The sequence below is a fragment of the Diorhabda carinulata genome, chromosome 6, assembly GCF_026250575.1.
Source record: "Diorhabda carinulata isolate Delta chromosome 6, icDioCari1.1, whole genome shotgun sequence".
Lineage (NCBI taxonomy): Eukaryota > Metazoa > Arthropoda > Insecta > Coleoptera > Chrysomelidae > Diorhabda > Diorhabda carinulata.
The window spans coordinates 26,131,163-26,158,134 of NC_079465.1; the positions used below are offsets into that span (position 1 = coordinate 26,131,163).

Sequence of the window (26,972 nt, forward strand, 5' to 3'; positions counted from 1 at the left end):
CGAAGTTTGTTTTAGAGGTAAGTACCACCCACCACCCTAAAGTTGCACTTTCTTTGCATACCAGGAGAAATTTTTTGATTTACCGCTCTTCTTCAGAAAGCACACGTGCTCCGTTAGAAATTACGTCATCATATTTTTTTTCTTTCCAATATTTCATTTTCCTGGTTACCGTGTGGTTCCACCGTCTTTTGGTTTTTCCAATCGATTTATTCTGCTAATTTCGTTTCTTGATTGCAATTTTCGTTTTCTCTTTATTCTGGGTCTTCCAATTGTTTAACTTATATTAAGAAAAATAATTAGAGTTTTTAAGTTCCATTAAAATGTAGTTATACGTGATTTGAACATAAAGTAACGCCCTCATCTTCACCGGCCACCCCTGACAGGGCGCTCGCTTGTCATATAGGGTGGAACACGTGGTTTTGGTGGTTTTAAACCATCGCGCCAGTCGAAGTGACTTGATCCGCGCTAGACACGCTCCTTTTAGCGGAAATACAAATCCTAAAAATACTAATTGGGTAGTTTCGGTGGCGAGACCTTCACTTCCGCGATTTGTGTATGTGAAAGTGCAGTTTGCGGTCTTTAAGGGTGAGTTTAATTAATAGTTTTACACGTATACTTAATTTCATTTACCTTCTTATGTATATTTTGTCGAATGCCTTTGACAAATCTACGAAAAAAATTCGTAAATATTGTAATGAATATTTTCATATTTATTTTGGCGGCAATTGTGGATTGAAAGCTTCGTTTTTGCAACTATTTTTGATATATTTGTGATTTCTTTACAACAAAAAGTGAAAAAACGTACCAAAATTCTGTTCACTCATCAGTCCCACCAACCTATTTTGGCGTAATGAGGAATATCTAAAGGAAAACAGCCTACATTGATTGAGGCCTTTTTTAGAAAAAACGTTTGGACACTTCAAAAAAATTATCACGTGAAACTCTTCAATACAAACTTTCTTATCCTGTTCATACTTCGGCGGACAAGGAGCCGTTGAGCACATAGGTCTTAAGTTAGTTGTGAGGCTTGCCCAAGTGTTACAACCGCGCCCGTGTGAGTGCTGAGCACTCACAGATGACGTGGTATGCAGTTTCATCTTCCTCCATGCACCAACGGCACTCCGTGATGCCCATGGTGTGGATTTCGCGCCTATTTAGTTGTAGCAGTTGTTTGGTATGAGTCGCACAAAGTCCATCTATGTGTGTCTTTGCTTGACTCATGCCATATTCATCTTTGCAGAGCTCGCCTTGCTAGCAGACCGTTGGATACACGCCGATTGAAAAATTTTTACCCCGATGATTTATACATCACTTTATACCAATCCCCTGTATATTATTTATTTTCAAGAGAAAATCTACGCCATTTCTGACGTTTCAGGACTCTCAGTATCATCCGTGTTCTTATGGTCGCTTTCAAAGGCACTAACAAATCATTCTATGGAATACAACACCTTTAAGATAATATTTATTTAACTTTTTCTCGGTTTAGTCCATTATTTTCTACATAATCATGTTTTTTACATATTTACGCAACAACAAAAACGATTGTCTTAATATGACTGTTTGAATTAATTTAATTTTATATCAAGTTTTGCGAGATAACATCAGAAACATGGCGAAAACCAGCAATATAGGAGGGTGGTACAAATATGATCGAGAAAAACGCTGTAGATGGCGCGCCTGTAAGTTTCGAAGGCCGTAGCTTGATTATGCATTACTTTTGGCCGAGTGATATGAACATGAGTGAACGCCAAATGCTGATCGCCACTGTGCATCGTTTTTTGCTGTGGGAAGGCATCAAAAACACGGAAATTCTTCGACGTTTACGAAATCGATTCGTTAATGACTGTCTTCTGTATCTAAATGAGCCAAAGCGTTCAAAGATGATCGCGAACCGTCGAGAATGGTCGTCGACCACGAACCACCAACACCAACAACATTCGCACTCATTTTGGAGGACCGTAGGATGAATGTTCGAAATATTTCAGCTGAACTCGGTATTAGTATTGGTAATGTAGAGTCTACCATCCACGAATACCTTCAATATCGTGATATAATGACGCGACGGGTTCCCAAACTGTTGAACTTCGAGCAAACTTCATGTGGTTGGAAGTTTCTCGCAAAACGAGATGAAGAAGGTTCATTTTTAAACATAGACGAAACATGGATACAGAAGGAGGAAGAGGCGCCTGTTAAAGAGAATATAATCAGGTTTGCGGGTAAGATTATGCGTTTTGTATTCTGGGACAACTCACCGTCGGTCCCATAAATGCTGCATACTTCTCCAACTTTCTGAAAACCCATGTGACACCGCTTATCAGTCGAAACGGGAGAGCCTTCCAGTGCAAAGTACGATTCTTCTCCAAGATATTCTCTGTTAGGGTGGGAGATACTAGAACATCACCACTACAGTCCGGACTTATCACCCTGGGACTACCACATATTTGGATTACTGAAAGAAGCCCTCGGAGGTTAAGTATCAACACCGACGACTTTGTAGAGGAGTTTGTACTTAAGGAATTCTTCGGTAACGGTATCAAAAAGTTTCCGAAAAGGTGGTAAAAATGTGTAACTAGTGAGTTCCTTATAAATACTGTGAATTTTTGTAAATATTTTTCATAATGAATAAATCGATCATTTCCTCCCTTTTTTTAGAATTTAGCGTCTATCTAAAAAAGTAATTTTTTGAGTTGTTTTTGTTCGCTTCCATTACTACGAAATCTGATAAATATAATTTATATACAAACATACTGAAGACATAACACAATGTAACCAAAAACTCACAGTTTTTATGTAAAAACTATTTTTACTTTTTCTATAAATACGTATTAAGACTTTGTAGGTATAAAAAAATCCGATGTAGTCGTGGGTGAGCGACAGGGGAACTTTTGAACCTTCCTAACAACTGTCGGGAGTCGGAAGTCAGATTGCATGTGTTAATAATATTGGAAAAAATAATAAAAAAAAACGAGGGTAGAAATGCCCTCTAAAGGTCAACACGAATACTAGATACACATTTGTGGTTTTGTCTTTGTTTCGATGATCGTAGATAGTGAAAGGGTGTTGTTAGTGCTCGGTTAGGGACAACTGTCGTTTTTTTAATACTTTGTGCCGAAAAATTCGTAAAATAACAAAAAACTACATAACACGAGTTACGTGAAAGAAAATCCCAGAACTTTATAAAAATTAAAACGCATAAGGATCAAATATAAATTTTCGGACATCGAAAATATAACTGGCGCAGTCATTAGGATTCGTGGGGTCGCGATTTTTTCCGCACAGTGCGGAAAAGAAACACCGGCTAAGTATTTTAATACTGCAGCACGAAATCTACGTTCATACGTTATTTTTTATTCTTAGGGACGGAGGAGTTACGTGAAAAACAAATCCCAGAACTCTATAAAAATTAAAACGCATAAGGATCAAATATAAATTTTCGGGCATCGAAAATATAACTGGCGCAGTCATTAGGATTCGCGGGGTCGCGATTTTTTCCGCACAGTGCGGAAAAGAAACACCGGCTAAGTATTTCAATACTGCAGCACGAAATCTACGTTCATACATTATTTTTTATTCTTAGGGACGGAGGAGTTACGTGAAAAACAAATCCCAGAACTCTATAAAAAATAAAACGCATAAGGATCAAATATAAATTTTCGGGCATCGAAAATATAACTGGCGCAGTCATTAGGATTCGCGGGGTCGCGATTTTTTCCGCACAGTGCGGAAAAGAAACACCGGCTAAGTATTTTAATACTGCAGCACGAAATCTACGTTCATACGTTATTTTTTATTCTTAGGGACGGAGGAGTTACGTGAAAAACAAATCCCAGAACTCTATAAAAATTAAAACGCATAAGGATCAAATATAAATTTTCGGGCATCGAAAATATAACTGGCGCAGTCATTAGGATTCGCGGGGTCGCGATTTTTTCCGCACAGTGCGGAAAAGAAACACCGGCTAAGTATTTTAATACTGCAGCACGAAATCTACGTTCATACGTTATTTTTTATTCTTAGGGACGGAGGAGTTACGTGAAAAACAAATCCCAGAACTCTATAAAAATTAAAACGCATAAGGATCAAATATAAATTTTCGGGCATCGAAAATATAACTGGCGCAGTCATTAGGATTCGCGGGGTCGCGATTTTTTCCGCACAGTGCGGAAAAGAAACACCGGCTAAGTATTTTAATACTGCAGCACGAAATCTACGTTCATACGTTATTTTTTATTCTTAGGGACGGAGGAGTTACGTGAAAAACAAATCCCAGAACTCTATAAAAATTAAAACGCATAAGGATCAAATATAAATTTTCGGGCATCGAAAATATAACTGGCGCAGTCATTAGGATTCGTGGGGTCGCGATTTTTTCCGCACAGTGCGAAAAAGAAACACCGGCTAAGTATTTCAATACTACAGCACGAAATCTACGTTCATACGTTATTTTTTATTCTTAGGGACGGAGGAGTTACGTGAAAAACAAATCCCAGAACTCTATAAAAATTAAAACGCATAAGGATCAAATATAAATTTTCGGGCATCGAAAATATAACTGGCGCAGTCATTAGGACTCGCGGGGTCGCGATTTTTTCCGCACAGTGCGGAAAAGAAAAACCGGCTAAGTATTTTAATACTATAGCACGAAATCTACGTTCATCCGTTATTTTTTATTCTTAGGGACGGAGGAGTTACGTGAAAAAAAATCCAGATCTGTTTAATAGTTAAACGCATAAGGATCAAATTACGTAAACAACTGTCAGCATTTATTTTATCATAAATAAGATTGTGGTAAATAATAAATTAATGAATTTGTTGTTAACACGCTTATGAAATTAGTTCTGTTCATTCAAATTGTGTAAAATAATTGTAATTTTGAGTTGAATAAATTTTTAAGTATAAATTTTCGGACATCGAAAATATAACTGGCGCAGTCATTCGGATTCGTGCGGTTGCGATTTTTGCGACTACGTTCATCGAGGGATAGGACTTCAGAGCACTGAAGATTTTTGAGAAACCAGAGAAGTAAGGAATTCGCTTGTGAAATTAATTATGCTTGAAAGATCTCATTATTTTTTGGCAGAATTCTACAATCTACCATAGACTGGCATAATTCATAATTATTTGGATATAAAATTGTAAAATTTTCTCATGACAATGAAGTTTAAAGATTCCGCAAAGATTAGGGGTAACTGATTTTGGTAAAGATCTATAAATTGGTGAGAAATTATTGTTAGAATCAGTATTAGAGGGTAAACCCCGTTTGATGTCAAATCGTTTCGAAAGATTCATAACGTCACTCTCGTTTAAAACAACTCTAGTACCTTAATATTCATCCGGTCAATTTAGACATAAATTCCCATCAATCTGAAAATCATTAAAATTGTTTAGAATACAATTTCAGTGCATGGAAAACATTTTATTCAAGGTTAAAGGTAAAAAATAATGAGTTTTTCGCAATTTTTAGCGAAACGGTGAGTTTTATCATCAAAATACTCCAGACAAAAATTGTAGATCATAAAATTATCTACAAAAAACGTATCAATACTTTTTTTGCTACAAGCCACCGTTTCTGAGATATAATGATTCAAAAAGTTGTAAAAGTTTTCGTACTTAATATATATTTTCAGCAGCTTTTCTTACAACATTGAAATGAACCGAGATTTGTTGTATTTGTAAGAAATTTCTGTTGACTGGTGGACGAAGATGTTGCTAAACTCGACGATGTTGGTGTGCAATTTTGGTGCAATAATTATAGCCATTAAATACGACAGTAAATCTGAAGCATTATAACTTTTACAACTTTTTGAATCTTTATATCTCAGAAACGGTGGATCGTAGAAAAAAAAGTGTCGATACGTTTTTTGTGAAAAATTTTATGATCTTCAATTTTTGTCTGAAGTATTTTTATGATAAAACTTACCGTTTTGCTGATAATCGCGAAAACCTTGAACCTTGAATAAAATTTTTTCTATACATGATACAATTTTCAATTGTATATTAAGCAATTTTACTGATTTTCATCTTGATGGGAATTTATGTAGCTTCACTCTTATTTTTTGGTCTAATTTGACCGGAATAAATATAGTTGTTTCGAAATTTTCGCGTGGCACTAGAAATCCGGTAAAGTATAAAAACTTGATTCTAAACGAATAAATTCGGAACGCGGAAAAGCTGTTTCGGTTATCCGAGATTTTAATTGTTCCTCATCGTTCTACTGATGAAAATATTCGAGGCGGAACTAAGCCGCTTAACGTTACCGTTTCAAAAATTATAATTCAGGCACAAGTGACTTCATTGTTTGATATCTTCTGAGAACAATCTGCTTTAAATACCTCTTTAGTCGTTTCCATTGATCAACCATAGACTGGGCGTACGATTAACTGGGATTCAATAAAGTTTCGATCCGAGCGGTTATCATCGTCAGACAGTTTGATTATTTGTATTATTCTAGTGACAGTAAACAGTTTGTTCAAGGTAAATATCATCATTAGACTTAGGTGCAGCTGTAATTGAACAAAAAACGGTATCGAAACTAGAAAATCGCATAAATGGCGTGTAATTTGCGAAGAAATTGCTTGGAATAACTCAGAGAGTTCGGAACGACACCTAGAACGTATCTAACCTAACCTAACCTAATCTAATTTAACGAAACCTTAACTAACCTAACCTAAAGTGAACTAACCCACTTTAACCTAAAAATTTGTGTTTTAGATTTTAGGTTATGCCATGTCAAGCACTTTTATCAATTTGACTATGTATGTTATGAGTGATATGATTAAAAGTTCATTATAATTTAAAATTTTTAGACATTTTTCGGCTTTTGCGTGTTTAGGACACTTCCCATTTACGAGTTTGATAAGCCCAGAGTAATTATAATGGTCAAAAAATCACATTGACACACCCCTTCTCCATATTACATACCAAAACCCCACTACCATTCGCCACCGGCATCATACGGAAGTCTAGGCCAAAGGACTTGCTTAAAGCTCAACGCGCAGAGCTCTAGCGCGTGCTTGGCTCTCGGACTTGATATAAACTTCCTTTCTAAATTGAATTAGACACATTTTTCTGTATTACACTCGGTCTTTCAAAGTTTATGGTTCTAGACCCGTACGTTCTTTAGATACGTTGTAGTGCCCAATCGATGTCTAGATACAAGCTGGATCTTTGGATTATAACCTCAATTAATCCAAGATTCTGCCCACCATCAGTGCTTTCGTGGGTTTATTGGTATCTATATTTGCTCCAGATATCTAGTTCTCAAGTGCTTTAATCAATGACTTGTAGGTTCAAACATATTAAATTTTTTTTATCAAGTGAAGGTGACTAGGTACGTCATGGGTTTCTCTTGCGTGAATAACAATGTCATCGACGTATTCTTGTCAGTTAGTCCGCCTCGAAGTTGGTCTACTACAAGGCTTCACATAGTCACTAGTAGTTGTGACATCGATTTGGAGGTTAACCTATCTACTCCTCTCGCATCTAATATTCTTTTAGCAAAATCTTGTTGCACATTTTGAGTACATATAAAAATAAATATGAAGAGAATGTTGATAAAGATATTGGAGCAATATATTTGTTACAAAATCGGTAGAAATTTCCTGTACTAATACAGCCACTCCATTTATTTTTATTAATAAACTTCGATAATAGAAGCCGGTGAATCCGGTCTTGTTCTAGTATGTTGTCGAAGCTTAAGTTTGGTAGACACGCCTGGTATTTTCTAAATGTCCTATTGTTTACCTGGGTGTAACTAAGATCTCTGGCAATTAAAACCATCCCCCATTCTAAACTTTTTAAAAGGAGTGGGATTCTTCGAGTTCTTCAGTATCGCCCCAAATCCATACATACTAATCGGTGTATTTAAATAAATTAGTGTTAGTAAATAGCTTAGTGCGTGAGTTTAAGTGAATAGTTAGTGTATCAATAAATTACTTAAGTGTATAAATAAATCTCACCCGTTCTGCGACTGAGAACTGTTTGTTTAAATAAATAAGAACATTAAAAGTCTTCTATCGAATTGAAATATGTGTCATTAAAGTGATACTTTCTGATTTTTAAAAAAATCAATTGTATCGAGGCCGTTTTATTAAGATTACAAAGGAATTTATTGCATCATTAGATGGTAAAATCATCGATTTGTGTGAGCGTAGAATGAATATCGACATTTATTTGTATTTATATTATAGTACAGTCAAATTTTACTATCAATTCGTCACTTAGTGAAGTCGTCGTTTGAGTTTTACTTTTTTAATAACATCCGCATACTATTTGTATGAGGTTAGGGTGAAGGTTCGTATTAATGATATAGTACAGTCAAATTTGAAGTAAATTTACCCAATTTTATTTGTATCTATGAATTCCTTTATCAATTTCGAATGTATTGCGGAGATAAAGGGCGTAATAAATCTTCTACCACAACTCGACATCTTCCTAATGTAAACAAATTAAAAAATGTTGGTACGCCTCTGTAATTCATCAAACTTAATAATCCTTTCTGCATAGCGATCCTTTTGTAGTATTCAATGCCGCCCTGTTGCGAATCGGGAATGCGACGCCGGGCGTCAGAATGTTGAGCGTCACGTTACCATATTACGCCGTACAACGACGAGAGGCTTATTGTGAGGAGTTAGAAGACTGGAACAGCTTAACGAAATTGCAAAGAAATATTTTCAGCGAGCTGTATCAACTCGCAATCAGATTTTGTTTGCTTATTTGATTTTCGAGCGCGCGTAACTTGGAATGTCTGATAACAGAAAGAAAAAACGCAGAAATAGAAAATATGACGATTTAAATCGTACGTTCTGGTGTTATTTGATGAGAGATGGAGACTGTACATTCTTCGATACAATATTTGTTGAAAAAACCGTTTGGTTAAAACAGAAATATCTACGGACGGACAATGCAATTACGAAAATACAAAATAGGATTGCCGCGAGTTGTTTATAACTTACTGAAACACATGTTCGAGTTCATTTGTTCGTATTTGCTGGAACGGCTTGATTTTCAGGGGACGATTTCATTAGCCTATATTTGTTCAACAAAGGGGTCGTGTTTCCGTTGATGCGGCTACGTATCCAGGGTTCATAGTGTATACAGAATAGCATTTCACGTATATGAAGGTGGTACAATAGATCGGACAGCATATTGTCGCTGTATAACTACAATATTTGAATACGGCGAGATACAACACAAAAAGAAGAAGAAAAACAATGAAATTTATTTTTATTTACTGAATACGTTCTATGCGTTTCGGTTCACAATAACTATAAATAAATTTCGAATATAAACATTATACAGTACAACATCGTAATTCCGGAACCGCTTCGTACCGGATTTTAAATTTGAATGCATTTATTGTGGCGCCATCTATCGCGCAAGCGAGGAATTATATCGTATTACAAAAGTCGCGTTTAATACTGCACAAAAACACATTTATAAAATAATAATGATAATAAAAAAATTAAATATTTTACAAACATATTTTTTACGCTATTTTTATGTATGGTGTCGCCATCTAGTGTCAAATACAGAAGTTAAAAATTACGATACGAACGAATCAGTCCCGATAGTTGTGCAATGAGTGGAGATTCTATATTATTGTGGGGAAAAATATCAGAAATATGTTGAGAAGGTCCTCCAAAAGGAATATAGTGAACAGGAGTATAACAAATAGAACGTTTTCCGTGAAAACTGGAACATTATTAAACCGAACCAGTCCAGAACAACTCAGATGTAATGAGAGTGCAAGTGAATAAATCAAAAACAGTCCATTAACAGGTTTTTAGATGAACAAATGGAAACAAATATTGGAAATTTAGTTTTTTTTCAAAATATCCACTGAGATCCAGACACTTTTGCATGCGTTTGAACTAATTGCTGAAGCATTTTTCCGATTCAAAACAAGTATCAGTTGCTTCTTCAGGTGTCGTTGTCGTTTTCCAATTTATTTTTGATCTGGGGGCATAAAAAATCATCGGGTGCTAAATAAGGACTGTACGGTGGATGACTCGTCAGTTCGATGTTTTGACTGTTCAAAAATGTTTTTGTATGAACTAATTTGCGAAAACTCGCATTGTCGTGGATCGTCTTCTGCGATTGGATTCCCTGATCTTTTCGAACACTTCTGACAAACAAATGTTGGTGTACCATTCAAAATTGATTGCTCTGCGTTGCTCTGATGGAACGGTGGCGAAATGTCCAGATATTCCGATAAAACAAGCGACCATTTGCATAGAAATGCTTCGTACTCGAACAATTTTCATTGAATGTAGCTCGTTTTAAAAAACTCATACAGTCGATTGTTGTTTATTCGTCGCCTGTCACAAGCTTTTTTTGAAGGATTGTCTGCCTCAATCTCAAGGTATGTCCCATGATGATCTCAAAATGTCGTATTGTGAAACGCTAGTGCTTCTTCTTTGCGTCTTTTTTGATGCATACGATCTTCCTGCTCTTCACTGGATCTCCTCAATTTTACGAAAACCTCTCCAGGTGACTATGAAGTGGAAGTTTTATAGTCATATCGCACCCAATAGTTTTTAATTGTAGTAAAATAATCCCTATTCTAAATTTAAAAGCACTTTTTAGGTTTGATGAAAACAAGTCATAAGTAACTCGAGCTCTATTGAGAACATTTTGAGGTTAGATTTGACGAAAACAAGTCATAAGTAACTCGAGCTCTGTTGAGAACATTTTAAGGTTAGATTTGACGAAAACAAGTCATAAGTAACTCGAGCTCTGTTGAGAACATTTTGAGGTTAGATTTGACGAAAACAAGTCATAAGTAACTCGAGCTCTGTTGAGAACATTTTGAGGTTAGATTTGACGAAAACAAGTCATAAGTAACTCGAGCTCTGTTGAGAACATTTTAAGGTTAGGTTTGACGAAAACAAGTCATAAGTAACTCGAGCTGTTGTTCAAAACATTTTGAGGCTAGGTTTGAAGAAGTCATAAGTGAAAGTCAACCACGAAATTCGCGGCAACAGACTAAAAGTTGTGTTATTGTGTGTGAATATTGTTGATCGTAATCCCCTGCTAAGAAAAATGATACAATTATTTTTTAATTATCTAGATTGAAAAATGCTCCTCCGAATTTAAGACTATAATTGAAAGTAGAAAAATTAGCATCTTTAGTTCCACTCCCTCGCTTCATATTTCCATAAAAAATGGCTAATTTGTTTTAAAGCTACTTCTCGTCTTGAGATAAGTCATTATTTTAAAATCTCTTGATGAAAATAAAAGCTTTTATTCAAATATCTTTCAAGCTCGAAGTTTGTCGTACCATTATTTTTTGGAATAAATACAATTCCTGTAATTTCACTCGAGTTGGGATAAATGAGACTGAAAATAAAAGACACTCGGAATAGATTTTTAAGAGGAATATTTCGAAATTTTACAATACGGAAAGAAAAATCCGCTTTATCTTCTACAGTAGATATTCCCAATGTGATTGGTCTTTGGAGGTCGACATGACTTAAAAATTAACCCTTATCAACGAACAAAAGTTTTTATTTGAAAATATCAAATCACGTAACTTGAATGAGTTTGTAGAAGATAATTTCCATTATGACTCACACTTCGAGAAAATAGGGATAGAAGTTTCGTCCTCTACATAACAATATCTGCACATTGCGCACCCTCTGTTAAACCTAGCGTCTATTGACGCGACAGTGTCCCGACAGGACTTCTGTTGGTATTCATAGATTGTTGTTACTTAGCTAGATACATTCATCAGATCCTCTCTGGTCGTAGTTTCCCAGATGTGTCTGTAGATAGTCCAAGTAAGTGGTTTTAGCCCTATCTATCTTCTTTTCCAATGCTTTCTCTATTGTTCTGTATTTAATACCTCAAAAGGGTTCAGGTCCTATGAAGGGTTCAGGTCTGCCCCTAATTTAGCAAATCTACCAGATATTAAATTTCTCCGGCGTGTCCCGTAACCCATAATTTTCTTGCCTAGCTTGTTTAGCTGGTCCAGACTTTCTCTAACCAGCTTGGATCTTATGACATTGGAGCTTAGAGCTCTAACGGCTGATTGACTATCGGAGAACAGGATTATGATGCCTTGTTCGTGATAATTCCTTTCTAAGTTGACTTTGTGTGTGGAAATCTTAATTTAACTATTCGCAGTTTCGAAAAAGCCATAATAAATTATTATATTTGAACTTTTTTCGTGGTATAAATTTGAATGTTTTACTTACATAAAATCTAATAATATAATTATAGAGACAAATAAAGGTTTACGTAGTGGGATTGTGGCAAAATCAAACACCAAATGGTGCTAACTTTAATATATTTCCGAGCTAAAATTTACTCAAATTAATTACTTATAAGTATTCGAAACCTCGGAAATATATTAGAGTTAGTACACTTTGGTGTTCAATCCCACTATGAAAACGCTAATAATGTAGCTGGCAAAGACTCCAGTTCACATATCTTGTTAATTATACTTATAAATGTAATTCATCTATGGTTGCGATTTCTTGTATACTGTTGTCATTGTTCTTAGGGCCTATCTTTGGTGCTTCATGGACTTTTGAAGCACGTAAATTATATTCTGACAAATTACTGGAAGATGATTTTGAACTGAAATTGGTTGAGCTTTGATGCGCCGTCTGTCTATCATTTGATTTGATTTGGAACGATTGCGCAAGCGTTTTCCAAACTAATTATCTTCTACGAACTCATCACATTAATTGATTCGATATTTTCAAATAAAAAACTTTTGTTAGTTGATTAAAGTTAATTTTTAAGTTGTGTCAACCCCCGAAAACCAATTACATTGGAGATTTCTATTGTAGAATATATTGGTGTTTTATATTGCCGCAATCCCACTACGAAAACGCTCGTCAACAAGATATATACGAGAATAATAGAAATATTCATAACAAGGGCTTAGAGTAAACGGAGGATCAAAAGATACGAGCTTTAAAATAAAAAAAAAAAAACAGAAAGAGGATATGGATCTTGAAGGATTCCATGGAGTTCATAGAAATGACATATGGAAAATCCTAAGATATATAAAAATCGGCTAAGCAGAACCGGCATTTTTTCATAGCAACTACCTCATCTATTATTTGAGCCACTTAATTGGGGGAATTTTGAAAAAATCTTCCTTTTTTAATTTCTACGTGTTTTTAGGAACCTTATTTTTCCCTGAAGGTGTAATATAATTCCGAGATATGGTCGGTGGCTGGTATATAGTTAAAATTTTCTGCACGACTATGAGTAATGGTAACTATCTGGTCTAGTTGCTATATTCTCTAAAACAATATGAAGTGTGAACAATTGCTATCATATTCTGCACTACCGTTGCACTCCCAACTTCTCTAAAGACCTTTTGTTGTATTTATTTCCTAACTTTATGTCACACGTGCTGGCATTGACACATTAAAAGACAAGAATATCTGTAATGTAGTCCAAAGACTCATTGTATAAATATTTTTATCCAATATTAAGTAATATGTAGGGTTATGTTAAAGTAATACAGAAAATTGAATGTTCATTAAAAAAAAAAATAAAAGAAAAACTGATTCAAGTCTGTTAATCCCCCTTCTTCCAAATTGTTTATCCAGTAACCTTTCAACTAAGACCATAATGAGGTGGTACACCATCTTGTTGGAATCAAATATTGAGATTCAAGTTTTTGAAGGTTGGGCAAACTAAGACGTCCGTTAATGTCCGTTTTAAAGAGCATACAGCTCATTAAAAATATAGAGGAACCGAAAAATCCGGTATTGCCGAGCATGCTGCAAGTCGTAATCATGAAATAAATATAAATAATGTTAAATCGTTAAATTGGAAATAAGGAAAAAGATGTGAAATCGAGGGGAAAGACACAGTTAATGAGTGAACGACACACCGTTGGTTTATTCGTTTTAATAGTAGAGATTTGACCCTTCGTACTCGCTCAAGTCGTTCTTTAGCGTGGGATTTTGAGGAATTTGAGGTACCATACATTATTAGGTACGATCTAGATTCCAGCGAAACGTCGTGTAGATGTGCGTGAAGAACTTCTTACCTTTCCCAATGATGATCGTTTTTTTTAATCGATTTTTCTTAACATTCCAAACTTAGAAAATCAAGGGTTAGACAAAGGGCTATAATCAGAGCTAGTCGCGAAAAGAGGTGGATACAAGCAGTCTTGTTGAGTACCTGGAGGAATTATGAAGGTTTAGTGTACTTAGAAATCAATCTAATGCGGATGGAATAAGATGGAATAAGATCGAACAACTCCTACAACTACTATTGAACTTCTACCACTTCCAGCATTCAGTTTTTGCGCCTCGAAAATTACTATTTATTCAAATTTGAATCCAAAGGAGATGTTCCAATGAAAGGTCTCGAAGAGCTTGCTTGAGTTAAAGGTATAGAATACGATAGATCCATTAATGAAGGGTACCAAAGAGAATGACCAAGAGAAAACCAATTTCTCTTTGAAAATAGTTTTCACTTCTTTCTTCGAAAGCTACACATGCAATATGCATTTTTCGTTTTGTACCATTGCAGTTGAGTTTCAAATATGACACAGCAAGTGCTTGTCCAAACTCCAAACAACTCATTGACTGTACTACATGCAAAATTTTGTATGAAATCCATTGATAACAGCCATATCTATTATACCCATGAATGGTGGCCAGTACCATTTTTTTCTCGGATCTCGACTGCGTATTTTCCCACTAACCAATCTTAACTCCTACCAAGATTTGATGAGATTTGGTTGAGGCACATTCATTCCTTTTGTTTGGGCACTGCTCTAACAAATAATTGTTTATCTTGTCCAAATTTCCGGTCAATATGCGATGTATCGCACTTTTTTCAGTCGACGATCATCTAGTTTTGTGGATTTTCTTCAACATTTCTGGAGTCGTCACCTCTTTTGGTCGACCTCACTCAGAGTGGTATTTTTCAAGCAACTGCCGCCATCTCTAGGTCAAGCCAGGTACTTCTAGAAATGTTATTGTATAGTTTTTGATAAATTAGTGTATAACATCTCAACTGTCGAATTTGTCTTTATAATTTTGGGCTAATGTGCTCAATATGAGATTACCTAGCTCAGTAGTTTCATCGGCTCCGATTTCATGTCCCATTTGCGTATAATAAAAAGAAGTTTCAATTTTTTAGTAATCGATTTAACATAGTATTATCATCCAATTTAATACCATCTGGTTGTGGTATCATCTGCGGAAAAGATACAAAAAGTATCGATAGTTTCCGATAAATGATTAACAAAGATAGTAGTGGATCCAATAAATATATTATTGAATCATTTTAATACACAATTCTACACATCTATCATCAAATCATCTCTTTTGGTTTATGACTTGTGAAATAAGCGGACCATTAATTTAAATACTGTCCACGTTTTCGGTCTCTAGAACTATAGAAATGACAAATGGAGACGAAGACAAATTTCTAGAATTTCCTTATATATAGTGAGACGTGAGGGGTCCATTCAACCGATTCCACGGATATTGGGAGATAATGACAATAAGATACCGTTGTCGAATAAAGCCATTTTGGAAATTACCGAGACTAAGCAATTAAATCAAGCGTGTTTGCAGTAGACGTCGGAGGCGGCGAGTTTCCTTATTTCTGTCTTAGAATATAACGGATACCGCCCCCCCGTCAAGTAGATTACACTCAGGGTTGTTAATTTTCGAAACATCATGTATACAGTGTGTACATAAATTTGTTTTCGTGAAAAAATTCCTCATGATTAAAAATATAAAATACCATAATTGGATGTCAAAATTTGGCAGTCGTATACGAGGTTTGTAAAAAATGTAGGTTTTGTCATCAAACAACTGTCAAATATTTGACACAATCAACAATAAATTAGAACAAAACTAGAACCAGAACCACCTAACTACAAGGGGATAAATCTGCCGGATACAACAATGCATCTCGTTACAAAAATTATCAAAAACAAAATAAATTTGATTATAAATCTAGAGCAGCAAGGATTCGGATTCGGTGTAGATCCAGTATTTATCCTACGGCAAATTTCTATGCTTCATTAACCTCACGAAAGCGTTTGATCGTATTAAACTGGAAGATGTTATACACCTACTGTGCAAAGGAGACATACAGATCAATATAATCCATACCATGAATTTTGGGCTCGTATTAATGGTGAAGTAGCAAAACCCATACCACTCAGTAGATGTTTTAGACAAGGAAACTCGCTTAGTACCATGGTATGGCTAAGAAATCAAATATTGCGCTATGCGAAGATTATTGAATATCTCGATTGAAAAACCAAAGATGCATGACATGAAAAGAGTCTATTGGTTGCAAATTAGAGCTAGAAGGTCAAATAAAACAACGGATAATGAAATTCGAGTACCTTGTAATTGACGTAACCAGTTATGGAGATCTAAAAGATGATATAAGAGTAGAAGCAGCCAGAGAAAAGAAGGTCAACAAAGACACGAATTTAAAAACCAAACAATCAGAATTGAGGCAATCAAAAACGAAATGACACTTGGAGAACTCAGACACGAAAATTCTTAGTCAGATTTCGGTGATAAAGTTACTGGACCGGTAAAAAAGTGGAAACTTTAGTTCAAGTTATATAGATAACCATAATGAATTTGTTAGGTTAGGTAACAGCGTTAAAATAGCAAAGGATAAATCTCCAATTGGAACACGATGTAGACATCGACCACGAACGAGGTGGAGTGAGAATTTAGAACCTGGATAAGGGAATGTATCGAAAAAGGAGCAGGCGATAGACCTTTACAAAAGTTGCCATGGCTTTACGATTTTTATTATAAAAAGGGTATCGAAGTTATTGAAAATCGTTGGGAAATGTGTATGGAGCTGAACAGGGATCAAGCTGAAACCTAAATATATTTTTTTCCAAAAATTTTTGTGTTTTCTTTGTTGGGCCAGATACTTCTGCGACCATCCTCGTATATCCATTTTATTTACAATAATGGCAGCGTTGTTAGAGAGTAGTATATATATATACAGGGTGTTCGGCAGATCGTTGAACATAGGAAGGGGTCATTATAAAAATCCAGGACTTAAAAAAACATTTTATAGAATTTTTTTTGTTTTTTAGAAATTTTGTCACTTTCGTACCAGTGACCCCCTGTAACTTTCTCATTTTTATAGATAGACCCAAATTTTTTTCTTTATTAGAATCTTGGTGAATGACATGGCCAATGAAAATTAATATCGGGCGCGAATTATTGCTAGAAACTAACTTGTGAACCGCCGAACTCCAACAGCTAAAAAAGATTTTGAACTTCAACTTTGCGTTAGGTTTAAAAAAAAAGTAAAGGTGATAGGAAGCTTCCGATTTTTCGAAAACATCACTGGAGTGTAGGATTTCTAACGGTATATAATTCGTTTCGATGACTTTTTCCTAACCGGAGTTGTATTTTTTTTTACGTAGTTGGACCATTTCGACGAAATTCTACTACAGTGGAAATACGCAACCGATGCGGAGCTTGCATTACAAATGAGGGGCGCCAATTCGAACAAAATTTAAATTAAATGATGATTTTAACTGATTTTGAAATAAATAATTCAAGTTTTGATACGTTTGTTCCGTTATTTTAATCCTTGTATTGATTTTAGAATAAATCTGTAACTTTACATGAAGTCGAATTTCGTCGAAATGATCCAACTATGTAAAAAAAATTACAACTCCGGTTAGGAAAAAGATATCGAAACAAATTATGTACCGTTCGAAAACCTGCACTCTAGCGATGTTTTTAAAAAATCAGAAGCTTTCTATCACCTTTACTTTTTTTTTAAACCCAACGACAAGTTGAAGTTTAAAATATTTTTTAGCTTTTGGAGTTCGGTGGTCCACAAATTAGTTTCTAGCAATAATTCGCGACCTATATTAATTTTTATTGGCCATGCCATTCACCAAGATTCTGATAAAGAAAAAAGATTGGATCTATCTATAAAAATGAAAAAGTTAGAGGTACGAAAGTGCAAAATTTCTAGAAAACAAAAAAAAATTCTATAAAATGTTTTTTTAAGACCTGGATTTTTTTTATTGCCTGAATAGATACAAAATGCCCCCCCCCCTGTCTTCCTATGTTCAACGATCTGTCGAACACCCTGTATATATAAAGGTACCAAGGTACCATAGTATTTGCTGACTAGTTAGAACAAAAACCAATTTATTGGAGCTTGCAGGAAATTTTATTGTACACTATTTATTGAACTGAAAATCCAAGTTTTCGAGAAGTATTCTTCCCATCATCAGGAAAAATTCTTTCGCCAAGACTTTATTCATCCTCAAATTGAACTTCCTGAGTATGCAATTTCCAAAATTTGGTTAATTCATTTTATTATTTTATTGAAATATTCGCGTACCAAAAAAATTATTTCGAAAATAATTAGTGAGGGAAACGCTACGTCTACGGCTTTTTTTTCAGATATGCTAAATCTCATCCTACCTATTCTTCTTAACACCAAAATACACTCTCTCAAAGTCGCTTTAACAGGATAAAGCCTTCGACAGAAATCTCTATCTATGTTCACTTTAAAACGATCCAGTAGAACATTTCAATTTGCGTCGATTTAAATTCCAGTGGCGCTACATACTTTTTTATGTAAAATGTGCCCACAAAAGTAATTCGAGTGGTGCCTATCGTGTGGAGATGCTTGTAGATAACTTCTGCAGGCTGTGGTGCCTTGGTATCTGATACAACAGGCTTCCACTTCTTCAACGAAATGAGTCTGGCTGTGGAGTAGGTCTTGCAAAAACTACTCAAAGCTTATAGTATTGGTAAAACAGATTCAGGTCGGCGACCAAATCAATTCTGGATTGCTTATAAGTCGAACTGGTATTGAGTCGAGCAACTTCAGGGTATGCTTGGGAGCCGAGCTTCAAATGTGCGGAAGATGGACGAATCTGGTTCTTGTAGATGATTAGAAGCTGTTACATGGTCTTGAAGAGGGCTCCAAGATTTTCTGCCTTGCCTAAATCGGCCACGTGACTATGCCAGGACATGTTGCTTCCAACCTCAACACCCAAAAAGCAAATTTTTCTGAGATTGTGATACTTTACTTCCAGGTCCTTCTCAATATTTCGCCTAGGTGGTTTATTAATTTGATGAATGTCACATAGAGCCGAAGTAACTTGATTCCAATTATTTTGATCTTAGAGGTGAGAGAAGTGGTTTCTTTTGCAAGGCAATCGGTTCGTTATCTATAATACCAACTATTGAATAATTCAAGTATGTTGTGGTGCATTGAAGCTTTTTTGAAGCTGAATGTGAATTGAGATGGAAATTCTCTTGGATTCTTGGTATCAAAACTGTAAACCAAAAAAATTTATTCTACGCATCTCTAAAAAAATTGTAAAAAAGTTTTTCGTACGTCACGATTTTTAAATATTCAAAGTCAAAAGTCACCAAAATGAGTTGTTTTAAATCTTCAATTTTATTAACATTCACAATAAATTTTGTAGAGGATCAAACGCGGAATGAATTTTACATCAAATACTGTCTTATTCTTTTCGGAATCGTCTCCTCACCCTTTATATAAATTGCAGTCTCGTAATTTTCAAAATGTAGCATTGTCATTCCTAATTACACCAAATTTATTAATGTGAATTATTTGAGAGTGATAATTCTCATTATATATATTTATTTATACACTAAACTATTCACTATGTACTAAACACTGCACTAAGACTTATTACTAAACACTAATTTATTTAAACACACCGTTTACTTGTCTATTTCGATGTGTTCGGGGCGACTTTAGATCAACTGACTACTTCGGCTGTTAGAGGCTCGTTTAAATACATTTTAATCATATCCAGAAAGTTCGAAATCTCTAATTTGCCGTAAAGGCCTTTTTAGAACCGTATTTATAAATAGAGGTCCCGAAAGACGTAAGCATCTTATAAAAATAATACAAATAGTTTCCGCTTTATGAAGACTTTCTGGGGATTTTACACGGCGCGTCTACCAAACTTTAGATTCCGTTAACGTAATCGAACAGAACGGATTTCACGATCTATGTCTGTAGACGAGTTCGTTACAATATTTAGTGCTGAAAATATGCCGAAAGTACATCTGGAATAATCTTTTTTGGAGGTTCAGACATGATATTAGGTGCTGTTAAATAATGGAACAGAAAGGACTTCACGGTCTATGTTGGTAGACGAGTTCGTAACAATATTTAGTGCGAAAAATATGCCGAAAGTATTCAGTATGACTTAAGAAGGAATTGTCTGACCATTATAAAGAAAATAAACAATTTTTTGTTTATACAAAGCTATTTAATTTTGTGTTATTACATTTTTATTATTGAACTCTTAAATTTTGTGCCCACTAGGGAGCGTATGAAGACTCACCTTATAATAATTAAGAAAAAACTCGATCTACGTCAATGATTTTATATTTTATCCCCGTTTTCTGTGCCGGATTTCGCATCTCTCCCTTTATTGACGAAAGAACTTTAATTTGACAGATTGTCATCTTGCCGTCTCGTTATTCTCCAAACTTTGTAATGTATAATAAAATGGAATACTACCAAATGCAAATTAATTAGTGGTAAAGCCTGAGAGTTAGAGCTAAGCGAGATTATTAGCTTTTCTTATACAAAATATGAGAATATCTTTTGGGGATGTTTTCACGATATTAAACTTTTCGGATTATGCTCGAGTTTGACCAATACACTGACTTTAGACCATCGCCGAAACAACTTTTATATAAAAAAAAAAAGAAGAGCTAATCTATCGGACGCATCACTGAAATTTTATTAGTTAAAAATTTCAGTTGATGAGAATTTTTAATCAATCACTATTCATACAAGGAAACCAGCAAGTCATATCATTTCAGTTTTTGAAATTGTATAGCTCCTTCGACGTACTTAAGCCTTTTAGTGATATGAGTAGGACATTCGCAGAGATGCTTTGCTGTTTCCATGGATTACTCGCAGAATCTGCAGATGTCGTCTTCTGCCAAGCCCATGGTCTTAAAGATAACAAAAAGCAAAAATAAAATAAGACCTGGACGAAATGGGAGAAACTTGATGAGATAGAAACTTGTGATTTCGAAACCAACAGCTGCAAACGGTAGACTGGGGTTTCACCAGACGCCAAACAGAAGGAAAGTAAGTCATACGTGTTATTCACTAGTCAAATAAAGATAAAGAAGCCCCATCTATGTGTGACTCAACTTGTCTCAAGCCAGGTGTCTATATCCATCTTCTCAGAGTCTGTTTAGCAAACATTTCGCTTCGAGACGTAATAGCAAACAATTTTGGTTATATCAAGAAAGAGTTTTGGGCAAGTCCGTCGTTTATCTCCGGACATCCAAACGAGCTGGATCACTCCAGCATAAGCTTAGAGCAGACCGTTTCATTACTTCTATGGTAGTTTTGCTATCTGTACTTCTATGGCGTCGATTGAATATCGCGTCACAGCAAATACCATGGTTTGGAAGATGGTAATGTCACATGCTGCCTATGCTCAAATTATTGCATGACTATTTGGTCTAGCTTGCCTATGAGGATATTTAGCTTGTATGGCATCCAAAGGTAGAAAACCCTGTAAGACTTCAAGAGATATTAAGACACTCGAGGCGCTGAAATGTGTGTTTGTTTTCTTCGTCCAAGGCCACCATACTATGGCTCCACACGTGAGAATGGACTTAACCATTAAGGTGTACATTAAGTGGATCTTAGGTGAAAGGACAATCGATATCGTTTTAGTAATTGTTACTTGCGTCCATTAAATCAGTGTCAAAATTCGTTGTTCATAATATTGGAAAGAGAAAAATTTGATTGCGATTGTTCCTGCTTCAATCGTAATGCTCTTATCAATTGAAAAATATCTAGATTTAGATGGATCTCTTTATGTTGAAGATTTTCAATTGTTTTTACCACAAAGTTTAATATTGAACATATTTGAAGTTGAAGAATTCACCACACTCAATGGTAGTAAAAGTCTTTACATTCTAGAGACTACAACAAGTAATATTTAGATGGTAGTGATCTAGAAGAAATGTTGGTTGTTGTAGATATAGAATTTTGATTTATTTATAATATCTTGGAGCATTACACCTTCTCCATTGGTATGTGCACACACTCGCCTGGATAAATACACGGATGGATGCGAAGGACATTCCACTACGACATGGCATTTCGACAGGTCCTCATCGTAGTTCGTGTAGAGTTTCGCACGTAGACTTCTTCCTCTCGCCAAAAGTTGTATGGCAGATTCGAGAGGTCTTTGCTTTTAGTTAAGAGTTAGCCTTTTGGCTATACACTCTTATCTTCGCGATTGTCTGGCCGTCCTAATGTGCGAGTCTTCGCTGGTTTTTCTGTATTTTTTTTTACTGACTCAACCTATCGAACGATAACTCGTGTTTTTTGTCTTGCTGATGCAGTTGATTTTACAGCAGTTGGTGCGTAGCTGCCTCCTGGTTGAGGAGTTTTCGTGGCCGGTTTTTTAGCTTCTGTCTTCTTCGGATTTCTTGGGCATCCTCTCTAGTTGACCATGAGCTTCCGATCACCGTTTTTGCATTTAGTTTTCTTTGAGGAAATATACTTAATTAATCATCTTTAGTTGGACTTGAATGGAAAGAAAATTTATCTAGACTGTGCTCGAGTTTGAAAATATTTATAAAGCGGGGTAAAATTTATGGAAATATACGTTCTGACACAGACATTTAAAACTTTTGCGTTATAAATTTTAATATAACTTACCATCAATTTTCAGAGAGAAGTGGGGAATTACCATTTGCATTTACTTACATAGAAAGCAATCTTTCAAAAGTTTAAATAAGAAATTCAAAGTTTCCAACACAGAACGGTAAACATGCTTACTTGTAGATTTATCTATTTATGTTAGAGAAAGAGTGAATACAGTAATTTCAGAGAAGCAACTGAGAAAAACTAACACATAAGCTCAATTAATTCTGATGGGTTTGCAGTTTTTTACACCAAAAATAAAATAAATAAAAGCTGACACAAATTTCGATTTGCAATAAATGGCAGATCGATGAGAATGTCTTGAAACGTCTGCCAAAGCTCTACACCATTCAAAATTTGTTCAGTTACTCACAATATTCACAATTACTCACATACTCACATACTCACAATTCCCCAAGATCCATATGAACTTTTTAGGGGTCGTTTCCTTCATCCCTTTATTGTTTTATGTGAGGGGAGTTTCCTCTTGTGGATTATTTCCAGTATTAAATTCTTTTTTTGTATATCCTCTTCCAAAAGTATTTTTTCTGTTATCTCTTCGCCGTTTAAAGTCTTGGGTTCCAGTGAACATTTATCTCATCTATATCTGACGTGATTTAGTTCAGAATCTACTTTGAATTTTTTTTCCAGATGACTTCTACCAACGAGCATTTGCCTCAGCCTCCAAAACAAAGAATTAGCCCGCTGGAATTTCGCAATACTGATTTGGTATCGAGACTTTTGGCTGCAACTCCACCGTATCTATACAACATGTCGTTACTCCCAAACACTTACTTCTTCAGTGAAATGCTGAGATCGTTCGTACAAGCTAAAGCAGAAAGATCGCAGTCGTTTCATCCTCCGATAAGAAGATCGAGAAAAAGAAATTGGACAACGTCGAGGACAGAATGTTTTCTTAAGCCTCCGAACGAATCCAAATCGGAAGAGGTGGTTCAACAAGATAATTCAATTGATTGGATGTTGAAGAGTAATAAGAAAACTGAGGAAAATCCTCTGGAACTCACTATGAACAAAGACGTAACTGAATATTTTCAAAATAAAACTGAAAATTTCAACAAAATCGAACAAAATAATCCTGAGGTTTATTCTAATATGCATCACAACATCTCCCAAGAGAATCCTCAAAATTTAGTTTTACCTCCACCACCTCCTATGTGGTATCCTCCTCTATATCCAGCGCCTCCTTACGGCATAGATCCGCTACATTTTTTCATAGATCTCCGAGTTTCAGGTCACATATACGATAAAAAGAATAACAAAGATAACGAAACTCTAACTAGCGAACATTCATCGAAAGATAAAATTCCGCATACGGAAGTTTCAAATTTCGATTCAGAATCTATTACGAGTTCCTTTAAACAAACAAGAAATTGTTCGGCATTCTCAGTACCAGTACCAAGTGGTAGTAAATCAACGAACCCCATAAATCTATCGGAAAAAGAAACTAAATCTACGAAATTCGATGTAAAATCCATGGGATTTGATAAAACTACAAATAAAACAAGCACCAACTATGTTATGTCGAACATAACGAACATTTATAAAAATATAAACGAATCTAGAAATGATAATATCGAAATTAAAGAAGAAAACGAAGAAAAAAAAGTTAGAGATTTGAGAGCTGTTATTGGTTTGGAATTAGTTGTTGACTATATGAAACAGAAGCCCGAAAAACATACAAATGACGAATCTTCCGTTTCTTCCGATATAGAATCCGTGGGGAGTCCGACGTTAGAGGTTGTAGACGAAAATTAGGGGTAAGTTTTTTAGAAAATATCAAAAACAATATTGAAATAACTGTAATTTGTTAATTTCGAATAGCTACCGGGTCGAGTTCGATACGTTAACTGCTTCTTAATCGGAAAGGCAACACTGGAATTTTACAAGTTCATCTCTATATTATTTGTATGTGGAAACGCAGCTATTCAAAAGGGCGCGGGAGGAAAGTCAATCAGGAACTTTATTCAAACTGATGAATGAATGAAAACACAAAAATTTTGTGATTTATTTCCTTTTAGTTCCATACTGTTCGATACCCTTTTTATAACTGAAGAATTTGGTTCCACCAGAATGGAGCAGCCTCTTATACGTCCAATAGATGATGTAGATTGGCCTCCACGCAGTCCCGATTCAAAACCTATGGACTTTTCCAATTAAAAGATAATATTCGTCACGCAGAAAAACTTTCGAGCACTCATAGACTCATAGGCTTCAAGAACCTACTTAAATTTGTATACCAAATCTTCAACCATAATTTGTTCTCGACCTCTTACAAATATTTTTCATTTACAGATATCTTATTGGGATAACCAGATTCTACAGGAAACATCAAAACTCTTTTTAGGAAAATCACAACTTTCAAGCTATTTTTTGGAGAGGCGAAATTCGCACAATTTTATAGGTGAATTTTTTTATTTTTTGGAAGAAGAAATGCATTTTCAAACTACAAAATCATATCACATATACTACGTTCATTATTATACAGGGTATATCACGATGAATTGAGTAAACATTTACGTACGACTTCCGGTTATAACCTTAACAAGCTTCAGGCGTTATTCATAGAAATTATGGTAAATTTTGACCTGACTATTTGTTCAATGGAGGACTGAATCAAAATTGTCAAAAACAAACTGTCAGGAAAAAACTTGAGTTATCATAGAAAATATAATCTGATTTTTTTAAAAAAATACTACCAGTATTTTTTGATCATTGTAAGGATGGTTTCAAAAGTTCGTAGACTAGCAAATATTTTTTTTTCATAGAATTTGATGTTATTATTCAATATAGTTGCGTTACAACGATTCAATACCATTCTTATGGTACGATTTGTTTTCGGCCTCAAAATAACCTTCATTTGCATCACCACAAATATCTTTTGCCCAGCGAGCATCCTCTTGAGATCCGAGAGCAGGGGAAAGTAGCTGGGGTCTAGATCTGGACTATAGTGTGGATTCGGAAGCTTAATTCATACAATTTTCTCATTATTTTCATTGATTTGTGACACGTTGCATTGCCTTGAAGAAATAACACTTCGAATTGAGCTTCTATTTACCCAAATATTCATTCCAGGTATGTCTAACACGTTCCTTATAGATTTTTAGGGTCTTCATTTCGACGATAGCCTCGATTTATTAACACACGAAAATCTTTTTCATTCAATTTCACTCAAAATAGTTGTCAAATATATAAACGTGATTTTTGAAGGTTAGGGCTAACTACAAATCATACGGATTTAATATTTGTAGCGTCATCTATGTGTCAATCTACGAACTTTTTTATCGGTTAATAGTTCATCGTTTTCGTTATGTTTTGTAAATAATATTAATCGGTTGCTGAAAATAATGTGTAATTTTAATCTAGTCAATATTTATTTGTAAAAATAAATGGTACTTGGAAAATTTGAGATTTGTTTTATTTCTTGTAGTGTAGATATTTTCACAATTCGAAATCTAGCAAGCGCGGTTTCAGATCCTCGGTTTGGAGGGGTCAGGAATTAAGATTAAAAAAAGAAAGAAATAAAACCAAAGAAAAAGTAAAACTGTAAGACTTTCAATAGGTAAATTTTTCCGACTGAAAACCATCAAATCCATATAAGAAGATATACTATCAATATTTCTATGAATAAGAGGATGGTCCCAGAACCACCTGACCCTCCTTTTAGCTCCATACACGATGTTCAATAAGTTCGATACCCTTTTCATAATAGAAATCGTCAAGATCCATTAACAGCCGACATCATCTCTTGATTGCTGGAAAATCATTGATTGACCAACCAGCCATTTTTACAAGTCTGGGAAGAAAAAATAATCCAAGGAGGCTAAATCAGGCGAATAAGGTAGCAGTTCAAACTTTAATCGATTAATTTTAGCCGTTGCAATAGAGGATGCGTGAACTGATGCATTGTCTTAATGAAACAACACTTTCTCTGAACCAAATACAGCCGTTGTTGATTTATTTCTTTGCAATAAGGTCGCATAATACTCGCCGTTGTTTCCTTTCCTGCATCTGAAACGGTCTTTGCCTTCTTTGGAGCCGGTTCTTCCTTTTCAGTCCCTTTTATTTGTGTGAAACATTGCCAAAGACTTGATGGAAACATCTTAACGCGTTTCCCATGACCTTGCTTGTAGATGGAACGGTCTTTGCCTTCTTTGGAGCCGGTTCTTCCTTTTCAGTCCATTGTTTTGATTGTTCTTTTGCTTCGGGTGTGAAGTGATGGTACCACGTTTCATCCATGGTTATAATAGTGAATTCACCCTAGTAGTATGGAATTA

The 26,972-nt window shown here is 35.1% G+C and overlaps 1 protein-coding gene across 1 annotated transcript; it reads left to right on the forward strand.

Annotated features, from left to right (window-relative positions):
* Positions 1-424: 424 nt before the first annotated feature.
* Positions 425-26,102, forward strand: LOC130895138 (uncharacterized). Its single transcript, XM_057802301.1, has 3 exons — positions 425-585; positions 23,329-24,455; positions 24,991-26,102. The coding sequence occupies exon 2, from the start codon at positions 23,329-23,331 to the stop codon at positions 24,451-24,453; it is 1,125 nt and encodes a 374-aa protein (XP_057658284.1). The 5' UTR covers positions 425-585; the 3' UTR covers positions 24,454-24,455; positions 24,991-26,102.
* Positions 26,103-26,972: the final 870 nt, after the last annotated feature.